This window comes from Nasonia vitripennis, chromosome 5 (genome assembly GCF_009193385.2).
Source record: "Nasonia vitripennis strain AsymCx chromosome 5, Nvit_psr_1.1, whole genome shotgun sequence".
NCBI lineage: Eukaryota > Metazoa > Arthropoda > Insecta > Hymenoptera > Pteromalidae > Nasonia > Nasonia vitripennis.
This window is the reverse complement of record NC_045761.1, coordinates 1,251,882-1,275,111: the sequence shown is the minus strand read 5'-3', so window position 1 is coordinate 1,275,111 and position 23,230 is coordinate 1,251,882. Positions and strand designations below refer to the sequence as shown.

The following is a 23,230-nucleotide window of genomic DNA, read 5'->3' as shown; positions in this document are numbered from 1 at the left end:
TTGTAAAAGTGCCTTTTACGGGCCGATGCTGCGGATGCGCGAGCGCACGTTCGCGAGATCTTTTCTTTTTTGCGACGGAGGCCGCGAGGAAATATTCGAGTGGCTTTTTCTTCCTGCGGTGAGAGAGTGCGCGTTTTTTAAGGGACTGCTCTTTCTTGTTCTCGCGGTGTATTGAGTAATGCATTTTAAATTGTTTCTCGAGAGGCGAAATTTGCCGGTTCACGGTATGGGAAGTATCGAGCGAGAGTGCTCGCATTCAATAATACTGATTTTTTTCGTGAGAGAGGAAGCTCGATCAATGGCGGTTGAAAATGACAGCGGATCAATGAAATTTATTTCTTGATTCACTTTATACTGACAGTGTTTGCGGTTTTGTCTCTTGATATAGAGCGGTTAATTCTCCCTGATAGCTCATCTAATTTTCAAATTGCCCATCTGGCCGCAAGATTGATAGCCGTCGTCCACAAGCCACATGAAAGGAAAAGGCAAACAATGGCTCGTACGAAAACTCCCGAGACCCCCGGCACTTCGGTTGAAAGAATAACGATTGGCAAGAAAGACTCGTGGTAAAGACAGTCCAAAATTACTGTACTGATTTCGCATTCGAATAAGAAATGGGAAATCACGCCGAGGCTGTGCTCGGGAAAAGAATACGTCGAAGACAAGATTTATGGGATCGCGACGATTTTCAGTGATACGAGTAGGCGAGCTTTCACAATTAGACTTGGCGGAAAACAGATGTTGACCTTTTGTAGAAAGAGAAATACGCTCGAGGAAAGCGAGGACTACGCCTTTCCTTACTTTCGAACGTCACTGCGATGCGCTTTCTATCCCTTTATTCCGTGAGAATGGAAACTCATATGTGTGCAGCGATATCCGAGTCGCTCTGTCATTTTTCTCTTGTTCTGCAGCTCGTTTTTTCTCACTTCATCCGATACAACTTAGCGTATCTCTTGTTTATGCTGATGACGAATAATTACGATTTGAATCTCTAATATCTCGGCACTGCGTCGCTTGAAAAAGGTGTTTAACGGCCCATTTGAATCAACGCAAGTGCAGCCCGAACTGCCTCGTGCCGGAACCTTCTTCCTCGTGTCATTGATGAACGCGTCAAGTAGAAACAGCCCCGCACTGGCCAGACCCGTCGATCAACGCGTCGACCTCCCGCGCGCGATGCGCGCATCTCTCAAGGCACTCGAAACGAGCTCATTAAAAATCCCATGCATCAGACTGCTCCGATATAGCTTCATTCCGCTCTCCCTCCTACGCCGAGCTCCCCACCACCTCGAGCCGCGAGGCAGTTCAGTCGGCGCCGACGACACCTGCGCGCGCGGGAGCAAAGGACAGCCGCCGCCGCCGCCGCCGCCGCTATGATACTCGGACAGCGGCACTACCTGTCCGACCTGCGCGAGTTACGCACACGTGCGGTAGCTCATTCACTCGCTCGCGTCAGCTGATCACGCTATACTCGACAGAAGCTCGACTCTGCGCGTACACAATAATCGGGAGGCGAAGCTGTGACAATATACCCAAGACGACGGAGAAATCCGCGCTCGCTGATAAGAGACGCGCACCTGGCGATCGCTTCGTCTCTCTCTCTCTCTCTTTCTCTCTCTCTTCGTGTTTGCACAGCGATCAGCCGTGCTCTTCGAATTGGCCAATCTAGCAGCCGCGGCGACGACAGTCAGTGTGGAAGAAGAAGCCGAGGGAGAAGATCGCTCGCTCGCGCGCGTTCTACTTGTCGACGACGCTTTGACCCAGAGTCGCCGCCAAAAATATACCTACGGCTATATGTGTTGCGTGTAAAGCCGAGCCTTGGGAGACATACGCGTGTTCGCGGACGCCGACGTTGACGCGCTTCTCTCTGTTGCGGAATTGCCGTTGGATCGAGGAACTTTGTGTTAATCGCATAGTGCTGTATAGTGCGTATTTTGAAAAACTCAACTACGGAAGTGCGGAACGGAGATAGGACCGTGATGTTACAATTTTTCCGAGGCTCCCTGCTGCCGAATTACGAACACTTCCTCAGTCGAATCTCCACGAACAAAACCTTCGAGTACTCCTAGAATGCCGATCGGCTGAGGTTTGCCGGTTTTTTTTTCGTTTCCTCGATATTCTGCCCTAAGTTGTGCAAAAAGCTCGTGAAAATTGAAACATTTCTTCTAATTGCGAGCTCGACTCCCAGCAGCGCACTACCCATATATCCGCGCGGTCTCGCCGGCGGAAGGCGACTGCGCACCAGACAGTCTGGAGCGGCTCGCGCACGTGAGTCGCGGGCAACCTGTGCGAGCGCCGCTGTGTTGTGTACCACCTCCACATCTGGAAAAACGCGCGGCTGCACCTGCCGCAGCAGCGAGAGCAGAAGAGGTGGCCGGTGCTTCTCCGCGCGCTCTTTCGCAGCGCAGACACGCGCGATCGCCCCACTCGCGCGCACCGGAGGACTTTTCAGGCGCGCGGAATACATATCGCGCGCCGCCGCCGCCTTGCGCCTTATTGTCACTGCGCGCGGCCGACCTATACAGGATGAGTGCGCGCTATGGTCGCCGCTGGCAAGCTTTGTAGTGAGAAGCGTCGCCGGTCATTTTTCAATTTCCCGCGCTTTCGCCAGTGCAGTTGAGATACGCAGCTAGTTCGTACGTTGATGACGTGCTCGTTCGGTTTTCGCCGTAAAATCGGAACGAAGCAGCCTCAGTGATACAGCCGGACGTTCTTTCGAGTGTCGAGTGTCGCGTGCGAGATCGAGGACAAGTCGGAGGAGTTAGCTGAGAGAGGATATGAGCGGACCGATCGGCGTGAGCATCGTTACCGAGTTCGCCGACATGGACCCCAAGGATCGATACGTCGTTGATGGCGTCGGTGAGTTTGTCGATTATTATTGAGCTCGTTTGCGAGCAGCGCCGAACAGCCGCGCCGTTTATTGACGTGTGTATCGCCAGCGCGTCACGACGATTGTTGTGTGGCGACGAGACATTCCTTTTCGGCTATCGCTCTCGGATGCTTTTTACTTGAATCGCTGGGGGTTCATATTTTGAAGCGAACGTTTTTCCGAATCGTCTTGCAATTTTTTCAACGCGCATAATTAACATTCTTTCGGCATTGACTCACGCGATTGCTATCCTCACATGCGCGTTCAGCCGTGCATCGCCTTTATTATCGAACATAATATTGGCGAATTATTTGGTTCGTTTCAACGTCAAGCATGTATCGCAAGGCTGAACAAACAAAAATAAATTCTTCAAACGCCGCATGGTAGAATCAATCGAGTTTATTGAGTCCGGCGATAATAAAAGCAATTATACTCTTGAATTTGATTGAGTCATTTTTCATTTTGACGGTGTATGCGAGCCGATTTTGCACACCAAGCCTACGCGCGGACAATGAATATTGAAAGATCTCCGACGAATTTGTAAAAAAGCTGGTGATAGTATTAGAATATCGCTTGCTCGTACAAACCCGTTAAACAATGCAAAAACAGGACAATTATATAAGTTCTCTTTACCAATCGGGATGCACTTTATCGTTGGCGCAGCTCTGACGGTTAATTCGAAAGGAAGTGACTAAAGAGGTTTTTACTCAGTTTACATATATGAAAATGAATCGTAATTGACTCTCGAGAAATCTCATTATTTCATTCACTGCTAAACATAGCTCGAGCCTTTTTACGAGTATACGTGCGTATCTCGCCTGGAAATCTTCGAGAAATTATAAAATAATAATCAATTACCTCATCGCACGATCGCGCGAGTTCGGAAAAAATTCGAATCATCATTTTTTTCTGCTTTAGAAAAGCGCTAATGACTGAAAAAATTTGGTTATAATGCAAGTCGCAGAGAGAATTCTTCCAATTTTATCTGACATGTAATAACGCTCGTGATTTATCCGATCACTTTTTCCCAGATCGTCGAGTTTTTCTCGCTATCGCGCGATGTGCATGCATTGAATAGATAGCTTTTTTCAGCCTCTTGATATATAACTGTCCGCACGGTTTTGTGCGACCGCAGCTGCACATACGCGGATTATGCAACGCTCGCGATTATCATTTTTCCGAAGACACGGATTTCACGAAATCACGAATACCAACGGTTTTTTTTCTCGAAACGCTGAGTCATCTAGCTTTTGCTCGTCCTACTGATCCCGATTTATCGAATTACTCTATTGGTTAAGTTAATGATTTTTTAATATAGCTAGTCTTCGTGTAATTATTTCTCCGCAATTCATCATTGTGTTTTCATTCGCAAATAACGAGGTGTCAGTTTCAAATCAGCGTACAGCTGATTATAATAGAGAACGTACGATTATTATTGTAATACTGCATGTGCGTCGACTGCAAGAGCAAGCAATCACACACATCTCCGCGAATAATGGCTCTATCATCTCCACCTCGATCTTCCGGGAACCTCTCGATTTTTCACAGCACCTACGCACAGGCGATTCCGCAGTCTCACCATTACGTCCCGAAAGGCCATTTTTTAGCATCTGGCTGAAACAGAAAAAAAAACTCCGCCAAAGAGAAAGAGAATCGTCGAAACTCGCGCGCATACCTCGCGGATCTGACGCAAACAAGCAGCGATGCCACCGGCGTGTATCGCGTGACTCGGCAAAACCGGCCCGATGCCTGCTGCATCCTCTCTTTCTCCCTGATTGACAAGCGGCGACGAAGAGAGATGGGCCGAGGGGTCCTACTAGTGCGGCTCTCTCTCTCTCTCGAAAAATCAGTCCGGGGCATCGATCGCTCGAGCTTTCATCGATCCCGCCTCCGGAGCGAACAGGTTCTCTCTCTCTCTCTCTTTCTCTCGTCCGACTTTTTCATGAATTTCGAGCGATGCAATTTTGTGGATTCCACCATGGGCGTGTGCGAGAGACGAGACGGAGGCTGGTACATCAGGGCAAAAACCCGGAGCCTGCGCGCCGTTGGCGCGTATACGTGCCTCTTATATATCGGTGTATGTAGGATGTTTTTCGATTAGTTGGATTTTATAGCTTAATACTATATGTGCCACCTATCGCCACTGACTACAGAGACAGAGCAGCAGCTGGACAGTTCCAAAGCCGTCTTGTTTCAAAAAAGGGGTCATCCGCCCTTTCTTCTCTCGAGGCTGATCACGCCACTGCATACGCAGCTCCCGGTATATACGTATACCCTCGAGCTGCTGCGAGGCGGCGGTGTGGTCCCTCCTGCGCCTCTGCAAAAAGACGAGAATCATTATGCGCGCGCGAGGTACGTGCTTTCGGCGGCCTTCGATACACATCCACGTCCGCTCGCTTTTCTGCCCAGCTTCCTCATGCGATGCGCGCGTCCATCATTACTGTTATTAAACGCCGGCCTTCGCAGAAACGTTTGTCTGCGCGGCCAAGTCGCTACACCAGAGAAAGAGAGAGGGCAGACTCTATGGGCGAAATGAATGCAGCCGCGGTCGACTGGAATTTCTCTTTTGCATCTTCCGATTCTTGGACGGGCTACGGGTGGTGTGAGGTCTTTGGTTATAGAATAATGGAGGTGGTTGAAATCGACTTGGTGTTGATTTTTTCGAAAAGCACGTATAATTTCAGGAAGACTCGAACAAAAACGAGCGTCATAACAGCCAAATTAGCGATAGACGAGCCGACGTTGTCAGAAATCGATTACACGACATCGTCATCAGTCTATCAGACAGCTATCCGTTAATTTATTTCTCGCGCGCACATCGATCCGCGCATACGTCACTATCACGAGACTTCCCTATCTATACAGTACACCGCAGCGAATACGAAAGCGCGGACACTCGTATAGGCTACAGTTTTTACGCGAAAAAGGAGTGATCCCCGCGGTCGTTTATTATTCACGCGAGCGCGAGTTGTTTTCGTATTATGCCATGCGTCTGCGCGGAGCATGATTCACTTGGATTCTCGCGGCGCGACATGTTGATTTATCTCGAGTACCGGCGACTGCTTTGGATTTCGGATGTGAATGAATAGAGCGTTTCGCGAGGAAAATGCCCGTCGACGCTGGAAACTCTTTCCGAGAATCCTGAACGAGTTTGGCGACGGTTGATGAATGCGTTTGTTTTCATTTGACCAACTTGCGCGTTGTAGAGTATAACGAGAGTATAACGAACACTCGATGCGTTTTACGTCGAAGCCAGTTCACCTGAATCACCGCTAATTTCATTGACCGTTTTTCAAAGAGCGTTACGTCAACTTGTACATCTCGCGGAGATAAACTTTTTCTCGCGCGCAGCACTCGTCGTCGTAAAGTTTTCTCCGCTCATAACAAACAGTGACATTGTACTCGGCGCAGCCTTGGAAAGCTCGATTTTTCTATTTTTTTTTCGTCGATTTACGGCTCTGACCTGAGTGAGGGAGAGAAAAGCCGAACGGAATGTTCGTGCACGCATACACGGATCACACACGTGCGCGTAACCGCTTCACGTTCACGGCCGCGCGGGGAATTCGTCACGACGACGCTTCGCGATGCCGTAATCTTGGCGAAGTAGCTATAGACGTGCGAAATCTGTCCTTCTTGACTTTATTGTTCGCCTTGGCTCATTTAGGCGCTTAATTTTTTGTACCACGCGGTAAACGGCACAAACTCTTGTCTGTGTCGTTTTCTTTCGCAATAATTAAAAGATAATTGTTCAGAATTTCAGCTGTTTTGTTCGAGAGTTTATGACGCAAATTAATCCGATTAACTATTTCCAGCGAGTAATTCATCCGAAGTTTTTACAAAATTACGTCTAGTCTGTGGGCAAAAATTGACGCTAATTGCGAATTAAGTATACCTCTCGTACCTCGAAAACTATATCTGCGGCTAATGAGTGTATTTGTTTTTTTTTCTACGCTCACGTGCAACGAGCTGCGAATCAGGTCTGCTCGGCGATTAATCGCGGCGAAAAAAAAGAGTATAATGTTCAACCTGTCTGCGAGTTTAGCCCAGCAGCTAATGAGCTATATCAGGATCCGATGGTCCTCTCCTTTTTTCGTTCACGTGTTTACACATCCGAAGACACTCGCTTTGTTGCCGATGCGTGCTTTAAAGTGTGTGTATAGGTGTAGCTAAGTAATGACGAGGCACAAAGTCAAAGTTCGATAGAAGATTTTTTTCATCAGTTTGCGCAGGCTATCGCCGAGAGAGTTTCTGAGAAATTTAGGAGTCCTTATTCGGAAGATGTTTTTCGGCTTACGACGTGTGTGCATGAGCTCATCAATTAGGCGGACGTTTGTACACCCGTCGCGCGTATAGTATGTGCACGGCGAGAGGCTGTTGTGTTTTTTGCGAACTGATCTTATTACAATAATTGATGACGCGTTTATGGTGATTGGCCGACGGTTGATGGCCGTTTAAAGCGTCTTAATGGCGACCTTTTTGCTTCTTCCGGATTCTCTCTCTCTCGCGCGAAATTCGAAACCTGGAAAAATAAGTCTTACCGCATATCTGTTATCGGAATAATGACATTATGCAAAAGTCCGCAGTGTGTACAACACAATGCGCGCAGCGTCACGCTCGGTACCATCTTAATGGGAAGTCGTCGCGCTCAGACAATGCCGCCGAGGCGAATTATATTTATTTCTTCCGCGCGCTAACCGATCGCGCTCCCGCGCTATACATCCACCCACACTTCCACTTCCGATTGTGCAACAGACGTAATTTGGTGGCGTCACCCGGCGTAAACTGTAAATCGGCGTAGCTAAGTGCGCGGAATGCATGTTGCGATTTGTTTTTCCGCGAACCGGAATTTTTTCAAATTACGCGTAAAACGCAGCCGTTGGACGATGAGAAGACGATTATGTGTTTATCGGATCCGCAGAGCCCTGCGACAGAGTTTTACGTCTAATGCGCGCTATCCAAGTCGAATCTCGGCGTCAGACTTTTGTTTCAAAACGAGCAGATAAGTAAGACGCTTAGCTTATTGCCGGCGAATTTATCGCGCTCGCGTGACTGGCATGTAATAACCGAGACTTAACCCAGTGCGGTTACATGCGAAGCTGCTCGGTTTTTCGTCTTTGTCGGACTAACGATGTGATTCGCTCGAAAATTAATTTTTAAACACACGAGGAAAAGCGAGGCAACTCGTATTTTTCGGTTTACGTAAACAGCCTCAAGTTATCCATTGCTACACATGAAGCTCCGAGTATTTACGCTTCGACACGTGTACGACAAATAGCTTTTGTTGCTTCCGAAGCGTCATTATCCTCGGGGATTTAAGAAGACGAACGACGCGCTCATTGTTCTCGGATTGACGCTTCTCGATCTTTTCTCAAGCGCGGTATACACCAGTTTCACACGTGCGTATTTGTCTTTCGCGAGGTGTACGCGCCCTTATCTTCTTTGCTCTACTAATCGCGCCAATGTTAAATGCGCGAGTTTTATACGTATACGTTTGGAAAGAGAGAGAGAGAGAGAGAGAGAGAGAGAGAGAGGGAGAGAGAGAGAGAGAGAGAGAGAGAGAGAGAGAGAGAGAGAGAGAGAGAGAGAGAGAGAGAGAGGACATGAGACAGTCGATAACGAGCGGAGACTGCGTTTCATTGTATTTATAGCCCGAGAGAGTTCAAGATCCCTCGAGAGGTGAAACTTTGCCGAAAAACAAACAGCCGCGACCAAATGCGGCTCGGAACATTCCCGCGCAAAACAGTGACTCGTTAACGTTTGGGTATGTACGTGCGCGAGCTGCACCGAGCTGTAATGACGGTTTCGTGCGTCAAAGTACGTTGACTTGACCGCAGCGTCGTTCTTGATCTTTGTTAACTGCCGGCCGCTCGTGAAAGAAGGAGGAGGAGGCGTAATGCCGAATATAATAGAGTCATTCGACGTCGTCGCCGCGCGCGACACTTACGCGGGAGAGAAGAGTATATGCTATATGTACACTCGAAGCGTGTCGTCACCTTGTTCGGCAAGGGAACGAGGTCGTTTTTGTTTAGAGGTGCAAAACGAGCGTTTTTATGGACCATCTCAATGGTGAAGTTCGTCATGACGTCGTCTGAGATATTTGGTTCAATGTTGAGAGAGATAAGCATCTTGCGTCATCTGCCTACCTGCTCTAGCTTCTGTGTTAGAAAAGATTGACGCTCCATACAAGTGTGACTCGAAACGCCTCTAAGTACGCAGACCTCAGATACATCAATCGACCGGTTAATTCGAAACCAATCCCTATCAATCTTCGCGCGATGCGGTCTGGCTCGTGTATACGTATAGCCGCGCGACGAATGAGCAGGAAATCTCATTAGCGACGTGTGTCTCGCACTTTGTCTTAACAAGCGAGGAAATTTGCATTACGTGCCACACGTTAGACGCTACTACTGCTTCTGTACTATTTGCGCGCTAGCTTTGATGCTGCTGCGTACACGTACGACTATATAATGGCTCCAGCTCGCTTTTCTTCTTCTCACGTGCTTCATGAATGAAGTTGTCGCTCATTTAACAGCGAAAGCTCAATTGTACGCTCGCTGATGGATCTTACTCGGAAACTTTCCGATTCGACCCGACCTTCGCAGTGTTACACTCTCGTCAATCCATTATTTCCCGCGTAATGACAGCGAATGGGAAGATTGCAAATCCCCGACCGATTCTATTGGTGACCGAGCAACGTTACATCAAATGACACAATATACTCCCGCACCCTGTAGCGCGTAAATGCAATTTTTCAATCAGAGCGAAAACCGGGAAACATCGCGGTGCGCGTCGTTATCGCAAAGCCGCATCTCAAGTGTGCGATGCAAATGTCCGGGTGGATTACGGCGATTGCGCGCGACCTTGTCGCTCCAAACCCATCGAGAAAAGCAGAGGAAGACTCGTCACGCGAAAACTGTCTCGTCAATTGACGTTTCTCTCGTTACCATGCCTCTACCGCTGCTAATACGCAGAGGACGAGGTTGATTTCTTTGTTGCTGCCTGTGACGGGCTATACGCTACAGGAAGTACATACGTATATGATACGTTGAAGTACGTGCAGGGAATTCGGTTCGTTATACTAGTTGAAGGTTTACGGTTCAGTCAAGGGCATTTACGGTGTTCTGGACACCCGTTGAATTGACTCTTGCACGACGGCCATTGTGTGCGGCGCGAGAGAGGTGCATCACGAGGTGATAATCTCAATGAGAAAATCCCTTCCGCGTACATAACCGTCGGGCACAACAGCGAGTGCGTCCTATTTACGATGTCGAGTCTTCGATGCGCAGAGCGCGACGTTTTATCACGCATCGGGCCCGTTCCGTTGATTACCGAGGAAATTTACAGAGCGCGCGCGCGTCATTTGGAAAGATCACGCGCGCGGTGATTCCTGTATGGGACTGTTATACGGCCCGTCGTGAATGACAACTGGAGGACTTTTCAAATGAGCTGAGCGCCGATGATGATGTACCTATTCGAGAGCTGCTGCTCGTCTATTTGCGCTGATAAATGCCACATAATAAACCTACTTTAAAGGAAATAAAATTTTCTGGTAATTGCTGGAAAACATAAATATTTATCTTTCTCGAAGTAGGTTATGTTTGGACTGGAGCTGCTGTTGCTCCGATGGAGTATTAGCTCTATGTGTATGCGCGCACTGTCCTGGATAAAACAAAAACTTCCAATTTACGGTCGTAAACGAGTGTATAAATAACTTTTTGGCTTGAAATAGATAATACACGCCAATTTGGAGTATAACTCGGGAGCACTAAATATTTTTATTCCTTTTCCCTGTATTCACTGGTCGTAAACTGCGCTTGCTACCGTCGCTATCATTATTTTATCTTCGATGAAAAATACATCTGACTTCGAAAATTTTTAACTTATACTACGTGGCAGTGGCTTTTATTGCCGCCATATTTTTTATAGCCAAGTTCAGGGTCGTTATGCTCGATGTCGCGATACGAATTCAGTTCGGTCGAGCTGTATTCGTATCGTGGAACCTTGCAAGTTTTCAAGCGGTAAAGTTTTGAGAAGAAATATGACGATCGGAATGTTTTTCGCGAGCATTTCTCCCGCAAGGTGTGTTGCTCTTTAAACTCCTTTTCGGCTCGGTGACGACACTCGCTTTTGTTTACCCCGGCTATAGAGAAGAGAGCTTAGTTGAGCGTCAAAAACAGTGTATACGAGTTCGCCGGTTGGCTCGTGCGACAATTGTTTGCCTTAATAATTGTCGTTATCTACATAATTCTCTTGACACTGAATTGTATTACAGCAGAACAGGAGGAATAGAAACATAAATGGGTTTGACGTGTTTCCGAGCTCATTGTTATTTCTTGCTTAGAATAATATTCTGAAATTCATTTGCACACGTTTAGCAGATACGACGTTTGATATACAATGTTTGCAAACTAACGAAAATCACTTTTTCTCCGTCCATTTCAGTCAATAGTTGCTGCCTAATACAAATTAATTATACGAGCAACCTTAACGTAACGAGCTCGTTTACTGTAATAACTGCTCGCGCTGCATCCTTTCACCGCAAAAAATAGAAAAAAATTCTTATCATCTTTGCTGAATGAAAAAACTCAATTTAAACCCTGACCTGCGTCACACGCTCACCCGACAACAAACAGACCGATGACACTGCATCCTCTTTTTATAATCCGCAATTTTCTCTCGCATCGAACCCTCGCGTCACTCGCTAAACTTTGAACGAAAGAATAAAAAAACACGATGCATAGAACCTATGAACAAAGAGGCAAGGGCATCGGCGCACAGTGACGTCACAGGTGTTGGTCTGCGCAAGAAGTCGTGCATAGGTGTGAGCCGATATCCCCTTTCCATTGTACTATCCTCCTCCGCGCGGTGTGTCGTCACACACGTGACCGGACTGCCGCAAGATCGACTGCAAAAAACGGGTGACGTCGAAGCGCGCGGGATAAAGGACGGAGCAGAGAGTCGTTACATGGCGACTATAACGCACTCGCGGTATCCTCCGGGAGTTATAGACCCGTAACGTGGGTGTATTCAAGTAAAATTTATGAAAAAATTTTTTTCACTGCCTCCATGAATTTTGATTTTTGCATCAAACATTACGTAATGCTCACAATTTTGTACGAGAATTCTTTCATCGCGGGTAGTCGGCTCGGTAGGCAAGCGCATTACCTAACTCACGTATCATGTGTGTATATCCCGCGCGCAACAGCCGAACACTTAATGTCTGTCTTTCGTATGTAGTCGCCGGCATCGCTGACCGGCCGCAATTATTGCATGAAAACTCGGCGGAAGACTGCAATTTGTCGCCCGCGTGTGTGCATTTCTAGGCGCTCTGGTCAATTTCTCTTGCGCGACGCTTTATTGCCTCTCGTGATAGGTACTCTCGACTATCCGTTAATTTTCGTACTTCAAAACTGGACGCGTTGGCTTTTTCCACAACGTATAACGGAGAATTATCAACATTTTTGGAAAATGCCGTGATCGTCATTACAGGAGCTCTGTATAATGGATCTGTGTCGAATCGAGCGGACAAACAATGACGTGGAAATAATTCTACGAAATAAATGGGTAGTCGGTTCGCTTTGTCGGGATAATCGTAGAGCTGTTGTGATCAGTGATTGATAATCACGCGGCATTGGCGCGCTTATTCAGTTGTCCTGCGGTACAATTTAGCCGGGGCACTCGATGTAACGCGGAACAGTCATAACAGCGACAAAAAGCACATTATCGCTGGCTTGCTTGGATTTTCAAGGATCGATGATTTTTCCGGACCGATAGCCACAGCTGTCGTGGCTGTGTACCGCTGCTATAACGACCTTATGATTAGCAAGCTATTTTTAATCAAACACTATTGTACACTATCGTCTGATTTTGTCTTGATAATGCATTTTTCTGTATTGACAATACTAACGTTCAATTCGAAGTTCAAGTCTTGCGATACAATTTCGTAATCTCAGTACAGTAAAGTACTGAACAATATGTAAAATTATGATTTATTGTGCTATTTTCTCAAATACTTAAAAGTACGATTGTTTTGAGAAATTAAGCCATTTACTACGGTCTGATGAATCTGACGAGTTTTCCCTTGGCTGAAAAGTCCTTGACTTTTACGCCTGATGGCAGTCCGAAACTTCCTTCTATCGTTCCTTTTTTTTACATCCGAAATAAATAGCTGCGCGAAGAAGCGAAACGATTTTTTAAATCCCACCGATAAAAGACAATCTTCGTTTTTTCTAAAATTTTTTAACCCGGATATGAAAATTGAATTGTCAATACAGTAATTTTAATTATAATTTATGAATAAAGTACGCAATGACAATTATTTACTCATTTTTTATACTGGTCATGAAAAATGACTCACCGTTAGAAGTTAACCGATATGATATAATGAAAAATATTATTGTTTTGCAAACCGGAAATGTATGTTTCCTAAAGTCGTAATTTGAGTTGTAAACGAGGCAGTTAGCAGTTATCATTAATGTAGGTTTCAGGTACAGTCCAAGTCCCAAACTACGACAGTTAATTAGTATTAAATTCAATTTTTCTTCGGCGACCATTCTCTTCTCAATGATTTTCACTTATATCGGCTATCGAAACCTAAATAGCAAAAAGTAGTCTCATAGTTTCAATTCCTTGTATCCTGCCGCACAGTCTGCCGGAACTAGTTGGGTCGCATTATTCCTTAGTCGTACGAGTAGTTCCGCGAAGAGAATGAGACTAGCTGGGAGTCGGACGCCTCGACTATACAGTGGCACAAGGCGAAGAAGGGAGAAAAGGCTGCACTAAACGGGCTCACCCACTTTTGCGCCCGAGTTTGCTCCTATTGGAACTTTTATTCCGAGTTTCGATTATTAGGATTTTTGAACTTGATTGTTTCTTAATGGATTTAAATTTGTCAATTGTAACCTGAGATTTCTAGTTTCATCGCACAGATTCAAGCGTGCAACATCAAAGACAATCGGTTAATTTTAATTTAACACTTGTCAATTCAAGCATTTGACATGGTATTCGAAACGCGCGTTGTTCCGTGCCGCAGTTTCATCCGTGGAATTCGAGTAATTCGATATGGGCATTGGTAGAAGTAACAGTCGCTGCTCCACCTTTCGCAACTGTGATTGCATTGAGAAAGGAGTTTCGCGCGTTTTTTGTTCTCGGGGATACTGCCTCGAGTGAAATCTTCTCTACAGCAATGCAAAAGTATTGGAGCCAGTTTCTTTTTTTTAAGTAAAATTTTATCAAAAAAAAAAAAAAATTAAAAATAATAGCTTTTGATTTGACAAGAGGAAACCGTATAAAAAATGACATTCACAGTTTCCAGTATTTTTCCATCATATTTTTTCGTGCAGCTCTGTTGATATTTTTAAAAAGAAAAGGAGACTGAGCTGAGAGCGATAAAATTAACATGACTCTAGAGACGGCGATTTATTACTAGAATTGGAACGCAACCCAACATCGAGCGTGAATGTCACTATTTTCAGATATAAACTAAGTGCCAAAATGTGGACACGACAATATAAGTTGGAACAAAAACGAAATGGATTTAAAGACAATTTTTCTTTTCACTTTCGCTTTTCGTGTTTTATCAGTATTCTACTCGATCCCAACAATTATGATGTATGCGAATCCTCAGATGCATTACGTTCTCTCGTACTCTTTTATGGTTCTAGGCCAGTTACAATACGTCTCTGAATGGCACGCGCAGTAAATAATTACACAGTTGCAACTGCCGGATATTAATTAATCGATCCAGAGTCGAGAGACGCGAGTATCTTAAGCAAGAATTATCTTTGATTGCATGTTGAGTTTCATTTTTAGTTTATACCGGAAAACAGATTTATTTTCTTCCTTAGCAACGTTCATTTCATTCTAACAACGCACGCATGCAACATAACATTTTTTTCACTTTTTTTTTCAATCCACTGGTTATATACAGAAGCGTACAAATCGTATTGTCGTCTTTTAATAGTTTTAGAATATTCCGCAAACACAGGTGTTTTAAAATAAGTTACGCCATTTTTGCCTGAGGAAGAGTACAAGTCTAAAGAATTTAGAGTTAATTGGAATAGATTGAAATTGCGCGCAATTTATCGTCAGAAGCGTGAAAAGCGACGAATCATGAATACTGGTGCTCTTTTATCAAGCTCATAACGATGAATGTTACAAAAATAAATCGAGAAATTTCACTGAATAAACAGTTAATGTGTTGGTGTCCTCTTCTTATCTTAGGTTATTTCATGCCCGCGTGATCCGCGTAAATTACAAAAAAGGGTAATATTTTTTGAATCAACATGGAATCTTTCGGTCTTTTCATACAGATACAATAATATACCGCAACTTTTCCAACGCCACAGCATCTATAAATATCGAACGTGTGAGAATTGAACATTTTTTACGAAAGAGAAGTAGATATTTCGCAAATTCGATAGACGATGTTGTCGCAGTAGTTTTCCTCAGTAATCGCAAGACTCGTATGCGTTATTTATACTTCAGTCGGCTCTCTCTAATGCTATACATCAAGATTTGAGATTGTCTCCATCTCTATAATCAATGCTCGGCTTTACGTAACCATTATCGCGTGCATTCGTCTGCGCGCCGGCACAGCCAAGCAGGTTCTTCTTATCGGTTGAAGAACTTGTTACCGTTAGCTTGTCCTCAAATTTTTTTACATTCTAAAGTTATTATAAGATTGGCGAGTTGCCGCTTCTGTATCATCGTGTAAGTAGTAGTAATATTCTTCCACCTTTCAAAATGCTTGAATTTCTATTTTGTAAGCTAAATGTGTCTTTTAACATCAGCAAATAATAATAGTCTGAAAGTTACATTTTGAGCGAGTTGCTTCTTCTTTGTCTGCAGCAATCAATAGTAAATCAAAAGGAGCGATTGAACGATAACCGCAGCTACACGTTTTTTACCACCTGATCATCTCGTGGTACACCAGAACAAGTTAAAGCGCATCTATATAAATCTTTTTTTCTTTCTGTACTCACTTACAAACGTAGAAACACTCGTCGAAGGTAAATTATGCGTCAATAGTACCAGTTTGATTCGTAGCAAATCTAAAAATTACCATATTACACAAAAATAGCTTGTTCCAAAAAATTAAAGGGATGATATTATCAAAACAATCGCTGTGCTCGCAAGTGCGTCACACTCCGAGTTTGTCATCAAAATGTGCCGAAATATACTGTAGCAAGCGGTTCGGTACACATTTCGGTCGTTAATAGCTTTACATCGGATTTCGGCGGTTCTCTTGAAATTGATTGGCATGATATATGCCGCACCTGCGAGCGAATGTATTGTTTTGTAAATAGTTACTTTTTGACTCCTTTTGCTCGTAAATTCTGACTAAAAAATATTTTTTCTTTGTTTCAGGTGAGTTACAGAACTGTTTTACTCCAGTTGAGCTTCTCGGTAGCGTAAGTTGTCCATCTGAAGCCAATTACATAAATATCTTATGAATAAACCAATCGCGTGTATTACATGAAATTTCGTTTTAAGACGGAAAAAAGAAAACGTATACGAAAGGATACAACGAGAGTAGTATAACTGCCTTAATTACCCCACAAATCAGCCACGAAAGTCGCGCACTCGCTCGTAAACGAGTCCACTCCAATTGATTAAGCCTCTGGCACACGTCCCCCTCTATATACACCGGCAAAAGTGAAATGTGCGTACATAAGTCGGAAGCAGCGGCGAATATCCTCTCAGGTTTCGCAAAGGTGAGGGAAAGAGAGAGACTGCGTACACCGAGACGTTCGTGCCTGGATTGATAAGTCGGCGCATCGCGTCGCGCACAAGAGATGCTCCGACCTTCGCAAAGGTTCCTCTCTCGTCCGCGGCCTTGGCTAACGCCGTCGCGGCTTGCTTGATCGTTAATTTATAGACGGCGTGTAATGACACTTATACTTCCCGTCGGCTCGAAGGCTGAGGAGTAGGGAGCGGGCAGCGGATCGTTCAGGCGGGAAGCTCTGTATGATACGGTCATCGAGCTTCTGGAGCTTTTTTTGCTATTTTTTAGAGGTATTTCTTTTTCCGGAAGCTGCGTGCGCGACTTTTTTGAATCTAAAACAAAATCCATGTACCAACACATGTATCCATATGTCAACGTCTCGGATTTCTTTTCGAACGAATACTCGACAAAAATTCCAACGACAACTTGCGTGACTCATCGCTAATCCCCGAAAAGCAACCCTCTGCGAACGAGTTTGTCGTGCAAACGACATAAATTGTACGAAGGTGCGATGGCTATCGACCACCGCGAAGGTTTACGACCGTGAGGACTCTCAATTTCGGAGAGCAAAGGAGAAAATAAGAAAGAGAGCGCTGGTTCATTATCGGACATCTATTTGTTTCTGTCGCCCTGTGCAGGTCGTAGTTGGTTAGTAAATCGAATCGGTTCTTTCTTGTGCTTGAAGCATCGCGTGCGAGCTTTCCCGTCCACGCGTTTGTCCCTGTCTCTCTCTCGAGACATAAAGTCACGTGTCTCGCTCGGCTTCTCACTTTCACTGCTCGCTTATGACCTGCTCGCTGTTCATAGCTGTCATCACGTGTGATTTTCGTCTGGACGCGCAGTCGACGTTCTTTCGTATCGCGTCCAGTGCCGAAAACTCGGATTACAGGTTGTCGACTGGAGGGTGAATGCACGCTCGGACGTGACCTTTTTTGTTTGAGTTTGTTCGCTCGTTGCTTTTATTTCGTCGGCGGGCGTTGCCTTGACTTCTCGTTACTGACATTCGCGTGGCCGGTATAATTAGTGTATAACGTGAGATGATGTTTGCTTGGACGCCGTCATAATTTCAGCTTGCGTTTTGAGTTTTAGAGGGAGAGTCGATTAGCTCCTCGTTAATTGAGGCGCTTTATTGTTTAGCGCTTGCGGAGAATTTGTCAAAGACAACCGAGGAGACGCGAAAGCTCAGATGCAACTTATTACTCGTATCAAAGAGCTGTAACAGCTTCCCATTACTAACTTTTTCAGATGTTGCACAAAAATACACTGCTATTAAATCTCCTCCTGAGATTCTCTCCGCAGCAAAAGTATAACGCCTTCACAACAGCGCGTTTTTGTCCTATTCATTTATTTCACTCCCAGCCCGCGCAACAACGCTGCAACGGTATACCATTAGATAATCGTAAAAACCGTCTCTCGACCGTTTCTCGCTTCTCTCGTTCATTTTTGCAGCCTCAAAAAAAAAATCAACGCGCAAGAGTAATAACGTGGGAAGCACAGCCGCTATACTTTTCGTATGCATCGTAACCGTTGACGGCGCTGTAAATCGCGCGCGCGAAGGAGGAAGTGTAATTGCCGCGGAAACTTATTGCACTATATACGTCTCTCTTTATACCGTAGCACTTTGTTGAGAGACGAGGCAAGGCCGAACGATCCTGATCGATCTCTTTCGCTTTGTCGTTGAACGTCCTAGTTAACATTTGCTGAAAAGTATTTTGGGGCGGGATTATTAAAAAATACAAAATTTTACAAGCATAGCTTCAATCGAAAGTAAATAACCTTTCACTGCATCGGCAACACACGCGCAGATTTTGCAACGAGTGAAAAACGACAAAGCCTCTCTCACACACGAATGTAAATCCGTCACGCGAGACGACTAGACAACGCGCGATGTCTATTTCGCGCCGCTGATAACAAGGCTCCCGCACTTTAAACGGATCACTTTCTCCGGCGAAGGCTACTATACATAGCAGGAGTCGCTGGCGCACGCATGTATTATCGAATCCTCGAGACGCGAATACCAAGTTCCCCCTGCGCATTTATAGTTTTTATACGTGACAAGCCCAGCAGGCGAGTTTTCGCTCTCGCGAGCGTCTGGATTCGCGCGAGCTTTTCACTTTTTGTTTCGCCGCTCGGCTCGTAAATCTATGCGGTAACTCGACGGTGACAACGATACAGCGTGACCTATCATTAAACCGCTTAATTGCAGTGTTTCAGATGAGCAAATACATATAGTCTCGCGACTTTTTACCGCGACGCCACAAATCATCCTGTTTCCTGTTTACCTAGAGCCTGACTTCCCTTCATAACCGTCGCCGAAACAAAACGCTCGCGCGAATTTACGTACGGCCCATAAATCAGCCGCGAGGAACGAGGACGCGGTCACTCGTAGATCTCGCGCTCGCGACCTTTGATTACACGTGCAAATCTCTCGTCGCGCGCAAAAAAAGGCATAACGATATTTCGCCGATTATTGCCGGCACTTGTGAATCTGTGTCAACCGGTGGCTTATCGCTAAACTCCGAGAGATGCCGATAAGCGACCGGCCATCGCGTATACTTTTCAGCTTCCGAGTGATCGGGAGTATTTTTGAACTGTTTAATGTGGAAAAGACAAAGACAGCAGGGTTTTCAGTTCGATTTAACGAGCTTGTTGTCTAAGCGAGCATGTCTGCCGGTCTTTGTTATTCAACGTCTCTCGATATACCTCGGCGCAAACAACGTAAAGCTGTTTTTCTCGAACAGACCGTCTGCAAAGTAGCGAAAACAGTCGAAAACCGCGATCGGCACTCCCCAACGGCAATATTTACGTATGCCGCAAAAAAAAAACACCTTTCGATGCGAGTACCCACACATACACGTAACAGACGCTCCACTTAGCCGCTGAAAAATTCCATTTTCTCCGTCGCTGCATCAATTCTGCTCGTTATCTCCGATAAGCCGCACGATTCGTGCACACACTTGCGATCGAGTCACCGGAATAGATGTCCCGCGGTAGACAGTCGGACGCCGCGTTTTGTCCATCCACGCGACGACTTGTTTTTCCAAATAGATTTTTCTCGCTTTTTTTTATGTAGCCGCGGCGAAATTCGATACGTCCGCAGCGTTCTCCCCCCCCCCCTCCCCCCCCCCCCCGCAACGCCAGAGTCGCGACGCAGCGTCTAGCGCGTGTCTGGCGTGACTCCAAGACGATTATTTTTGATTTTTCCAGCGAAAAGAAGAAAGACCAGTTGTAACGAAATGCGCAGTGCAGTGACGTGCGTCTCGACGCTGGCTTCGATGGTCGACTGATTTTTTGGCGACTTACGGCAAGCACGGCGTAATAAGATTCCTAATTAGCTCGATTTTCTTGGTGATTAAACTAATGGTCTTTAAAAATAATTGGCTGTTGGAGTGTGTAGGGTATTGGAAGACCAAGAAAAAACGTGACTCGAGTATATTTCGAGAATCTGACGACGAATTATTATTATATACCGCGTCTACGCTTGTAATTGGGTTTTCCAGAGAAAAACAATAGTACTGCTGTTTTCACTCTCTCATTGCGTTAATTAATCGCGTGTACCATTATGCCTATTCTCGGAATCATTTGCTTATCGCTCGCAGCATTTCCGTACAATTTAGCCGTGTCATCGTGAAATAACTCACGAAAGATAACAAACAAAATTCACCGAGCAAAACAACTCCCGGAGCGAAATTTCAGTCATACGTCGCGGCCAGCGCATCACACGTCGTCGTAACGTACTCGAAGGGGTCACGCCGACGAAGCATCGTATCGACGAGGCACAGGTGCTCCTCTCTCGTCACGGGACATTCCTCGGTTATTTTTCACTCGAGCAGCCGCACTCGAGAGAGACGGATTTCGCGGAAATTCCGCGCTCGTATAGAAGGCGTCCGTCGGCTGTGTTATGCGCCTTTTTGGCACAGACGCCCAACCGCGAGAACGTATCGTTATAACTATTCTCTCGGCGGCGCGAAGTTCAAAGTCGAACCGGCTGATCGGTGGCTGATGCACTGTGCAATTGGCTCTGATGCGTGCGTGGGAGATTTATGATTTCAGGTGCCAAGAGAGCAGGTTCTAGAATTTTCCTCCGGTATCGCAGACGCTTCGAAAACAGAGTATTTGTTAATTTCTCACTTGTATCATTGGCCAATACGATGTCGCGCTAATTATAAATCCCTCTGTGTGCTCTCGAAAGTCTCGAAACAATCCACTCGGAATAGAACAGGATCTCGCGGCGTTATCAGATATCAGCTGATTCTTTAAGCTGCGCGACATTCTCACATCGGTAAATACATGCCGTTACGCAAGAAGAGCAATAGACTTTAAGCTAAATAGCGAGCAAACACACGGGCCTATACATAGCATTCACGCGCATTGTGTGTGTTTAGAAAATTTGAGTACACGACCTGAAAAGTGCCACTCGTTTGCAAACAAGACACGCGCTCGTACGATGCCGATTCCAGCTTGGGCGAAAAAAAATATTACGTCTGTCGGATCCAACGCGTTTTTGATTTGCCTACGCAGTGTATTTACATTCGATCGCAATGTGCGAAATTTCGCGATAAATCTAATACCAGGAAAGCTTTGCTATGCATAACCGCAAGAATTTACGAAGCACGTTACTTTTGTAAATCGCTTCAAATCAGTGATTCCCATGTCATGAGGATATACTTATTCGACTCGTGAATGTTGCATCAGGTCACGGTTGCATTACGTCGAGATGTGTGCGATACGTTATCCGTTAACGATACATGAGACGTCTTATGAAAGAAACATAATGAAGACAATGTAATCGCCTGCATCGGAGAAGAGGGGACATCGTTCAGGCGACTCGGATTCCTGAGAATACACAGAGATAGAGCTGAATAAAAAATCAATCGGACGCGTTACGTATTGAATGATGATTTTCTGCATAATACGCGGAAAAACAAAAGTTACATAAAATTAATTGGGCTGGTGCACGATAGTGTATAGAATCCACCTCGACTATGAAATAACTCTTAAACCGATCGTTCCTTTAACCTTTAGCTTGATGAATCAATTTAACGGTTTTGCCCTGCATCCCTGCGAACGGCCGCGAACTTGCTCTTTGGTTGGCTTTGGAAATCGGCCAATGTCGAGCGTTCTCTCCTATATAGGTCTATATCGCTATGTGTCCACGCGTCGCCGAAATCGTTTGCGGCTTTTACGATCACTGGACTGAGAGGAGCTCGGAGTTTTACGAGACTTCAGAAGTGTTTATTTTTGGAATGTTTTTCTTCAGACCACGCGGCCTATAAGATAGAGTGAGTTTTTATTTTTCAGCAGGTCGAAAAATCTATATAAAACTTTTGTTTTCCGCGATCTCTATAGGGGGGATTTTCCCTCGTTTGAACAAAATCGAGTATCAATCCCGAACGGCGTAAACACTCGCTCATTTCCCCGGATCGAATTGTCCTGTATGTTCACCTCGACAAACACTCGACGCCTATCCTCCGATTCCCTTTTATTTACGCTGAATACCGCTCGCGTGAGTATATCTCTCGAGTGCACTCGTCAGATCGCATCGAATTAGCTCGAATAGTAGGCCTTATCGGCCGGTCGCGCATTTATCCGCGTATAAATGATCATCCTTGTACCAGATGCACCAGCTCGAGGCGACTCGGTAATAATCGAAAGTGCACGCGAGTGTATTACACTAAAACTGTCTCGTCGAGCCTCGCTTTCGCTAACAGCTCGAACTCTTAATTTTCCCAGCCGTTCCGCTTCCTGGTTATCGTCGGCGCTTATCGCGAGGATTTCTATGGTACTAAATTCTTAATACGCCTGAGTCCATACGTTCTAATGGAGAATCGAGAGCGCTTAATGATTGGGTATACAGTATAGGTGCCACCTTGAGCGTCGAAATAAATCATCGCGTTGACTGGCAATTATTTAGGATGGTGAAAATGAACTTGGAATCGCGCGGGGAAGTGTAAGTCGAGTCGACAGGTGTTGGATATCCGGAAATTGGAAATTTCCAATGCACGCAGTGGAAAATGAAAAATTCGAAGTGAAGATGAAGAACGTAAATAAGCGGTAGCCACTTTGACTATAGCGATTCATGCGAGTGTTTAACATAGGAATGAAGCTCGGAAATGCATATTAATCAACGTCCATTCGATGCCCCGTAAATCTTTGCGCTTATCGAGTACCATATACCAGCGCAAAAAAGCTCTCTAACCTTCCTGAGTCATCGTGAAATTTTTTTCTCCGCAAAAACTCGAAGAGGTATCAACACAACAACGAGCAATAAACATATTTTTGTTTACAACTCGAGATTCTCACGCGAGAGAGGCAAGGTCTCCTCTCGCGTTTCGTCACGATCATCTTACCGCTGCAGACTCGTCGTCGTCGCGTGAAAACACGCATTACACGCCCGGCGAACTTCGATGCGCGCAGGTGTCGGTCGTCAAAGTAGGCAACGTTTCATTAGCCATGCTTTCGCTCTCGGTAGCTTACACCGCAAGGATGACGCATATGGTCTCCTCGTGTCGTTTATTTCAAATTTGTGAGTTTTGAAAAATCCAGTCGAATTCTCCTGGCGCCATCGGCAGGAAAAATCTTAATGTTGGACCGAGCGTTTTACGGACGGCCACTTATCTATTTCGAGGCAATCAATG

General features: G+C 45.5%; 1 protein-coding gene across 11 annotated transcripts in view; it reads left to right on the top strand.

The window, feature by feature from the left end:
- LOC100679976 overlaps positions 1-23,230 on the top strand; it is a 118,845-nt gene that overhangs the window by 31,065 nt on the left and 64,550 nt on the right. For 2 of the 11 annotated variants that reach the window (XM_003425223.5, XM_031931935.2), the window contains exon 1: positions 898-2,856. The exons of 7 other annotated variants lie outside the window; for them this stretch is intronic. In XM_003425223.5, coding sequence (XP_003425271.2) covers positions 2,775-2,856 — 82 coding nt within the window. In that variant the 5' untranslated portion in view covers positions 898-2,774. Of the gene's footprint in view, positions 1-897; positions 2,857-23,230 lie in introns of those variants that run through there. 2 more of the 11 variants (XM_016986846.3, XM_031931932.2) reach the window with 1 other exon arrangement.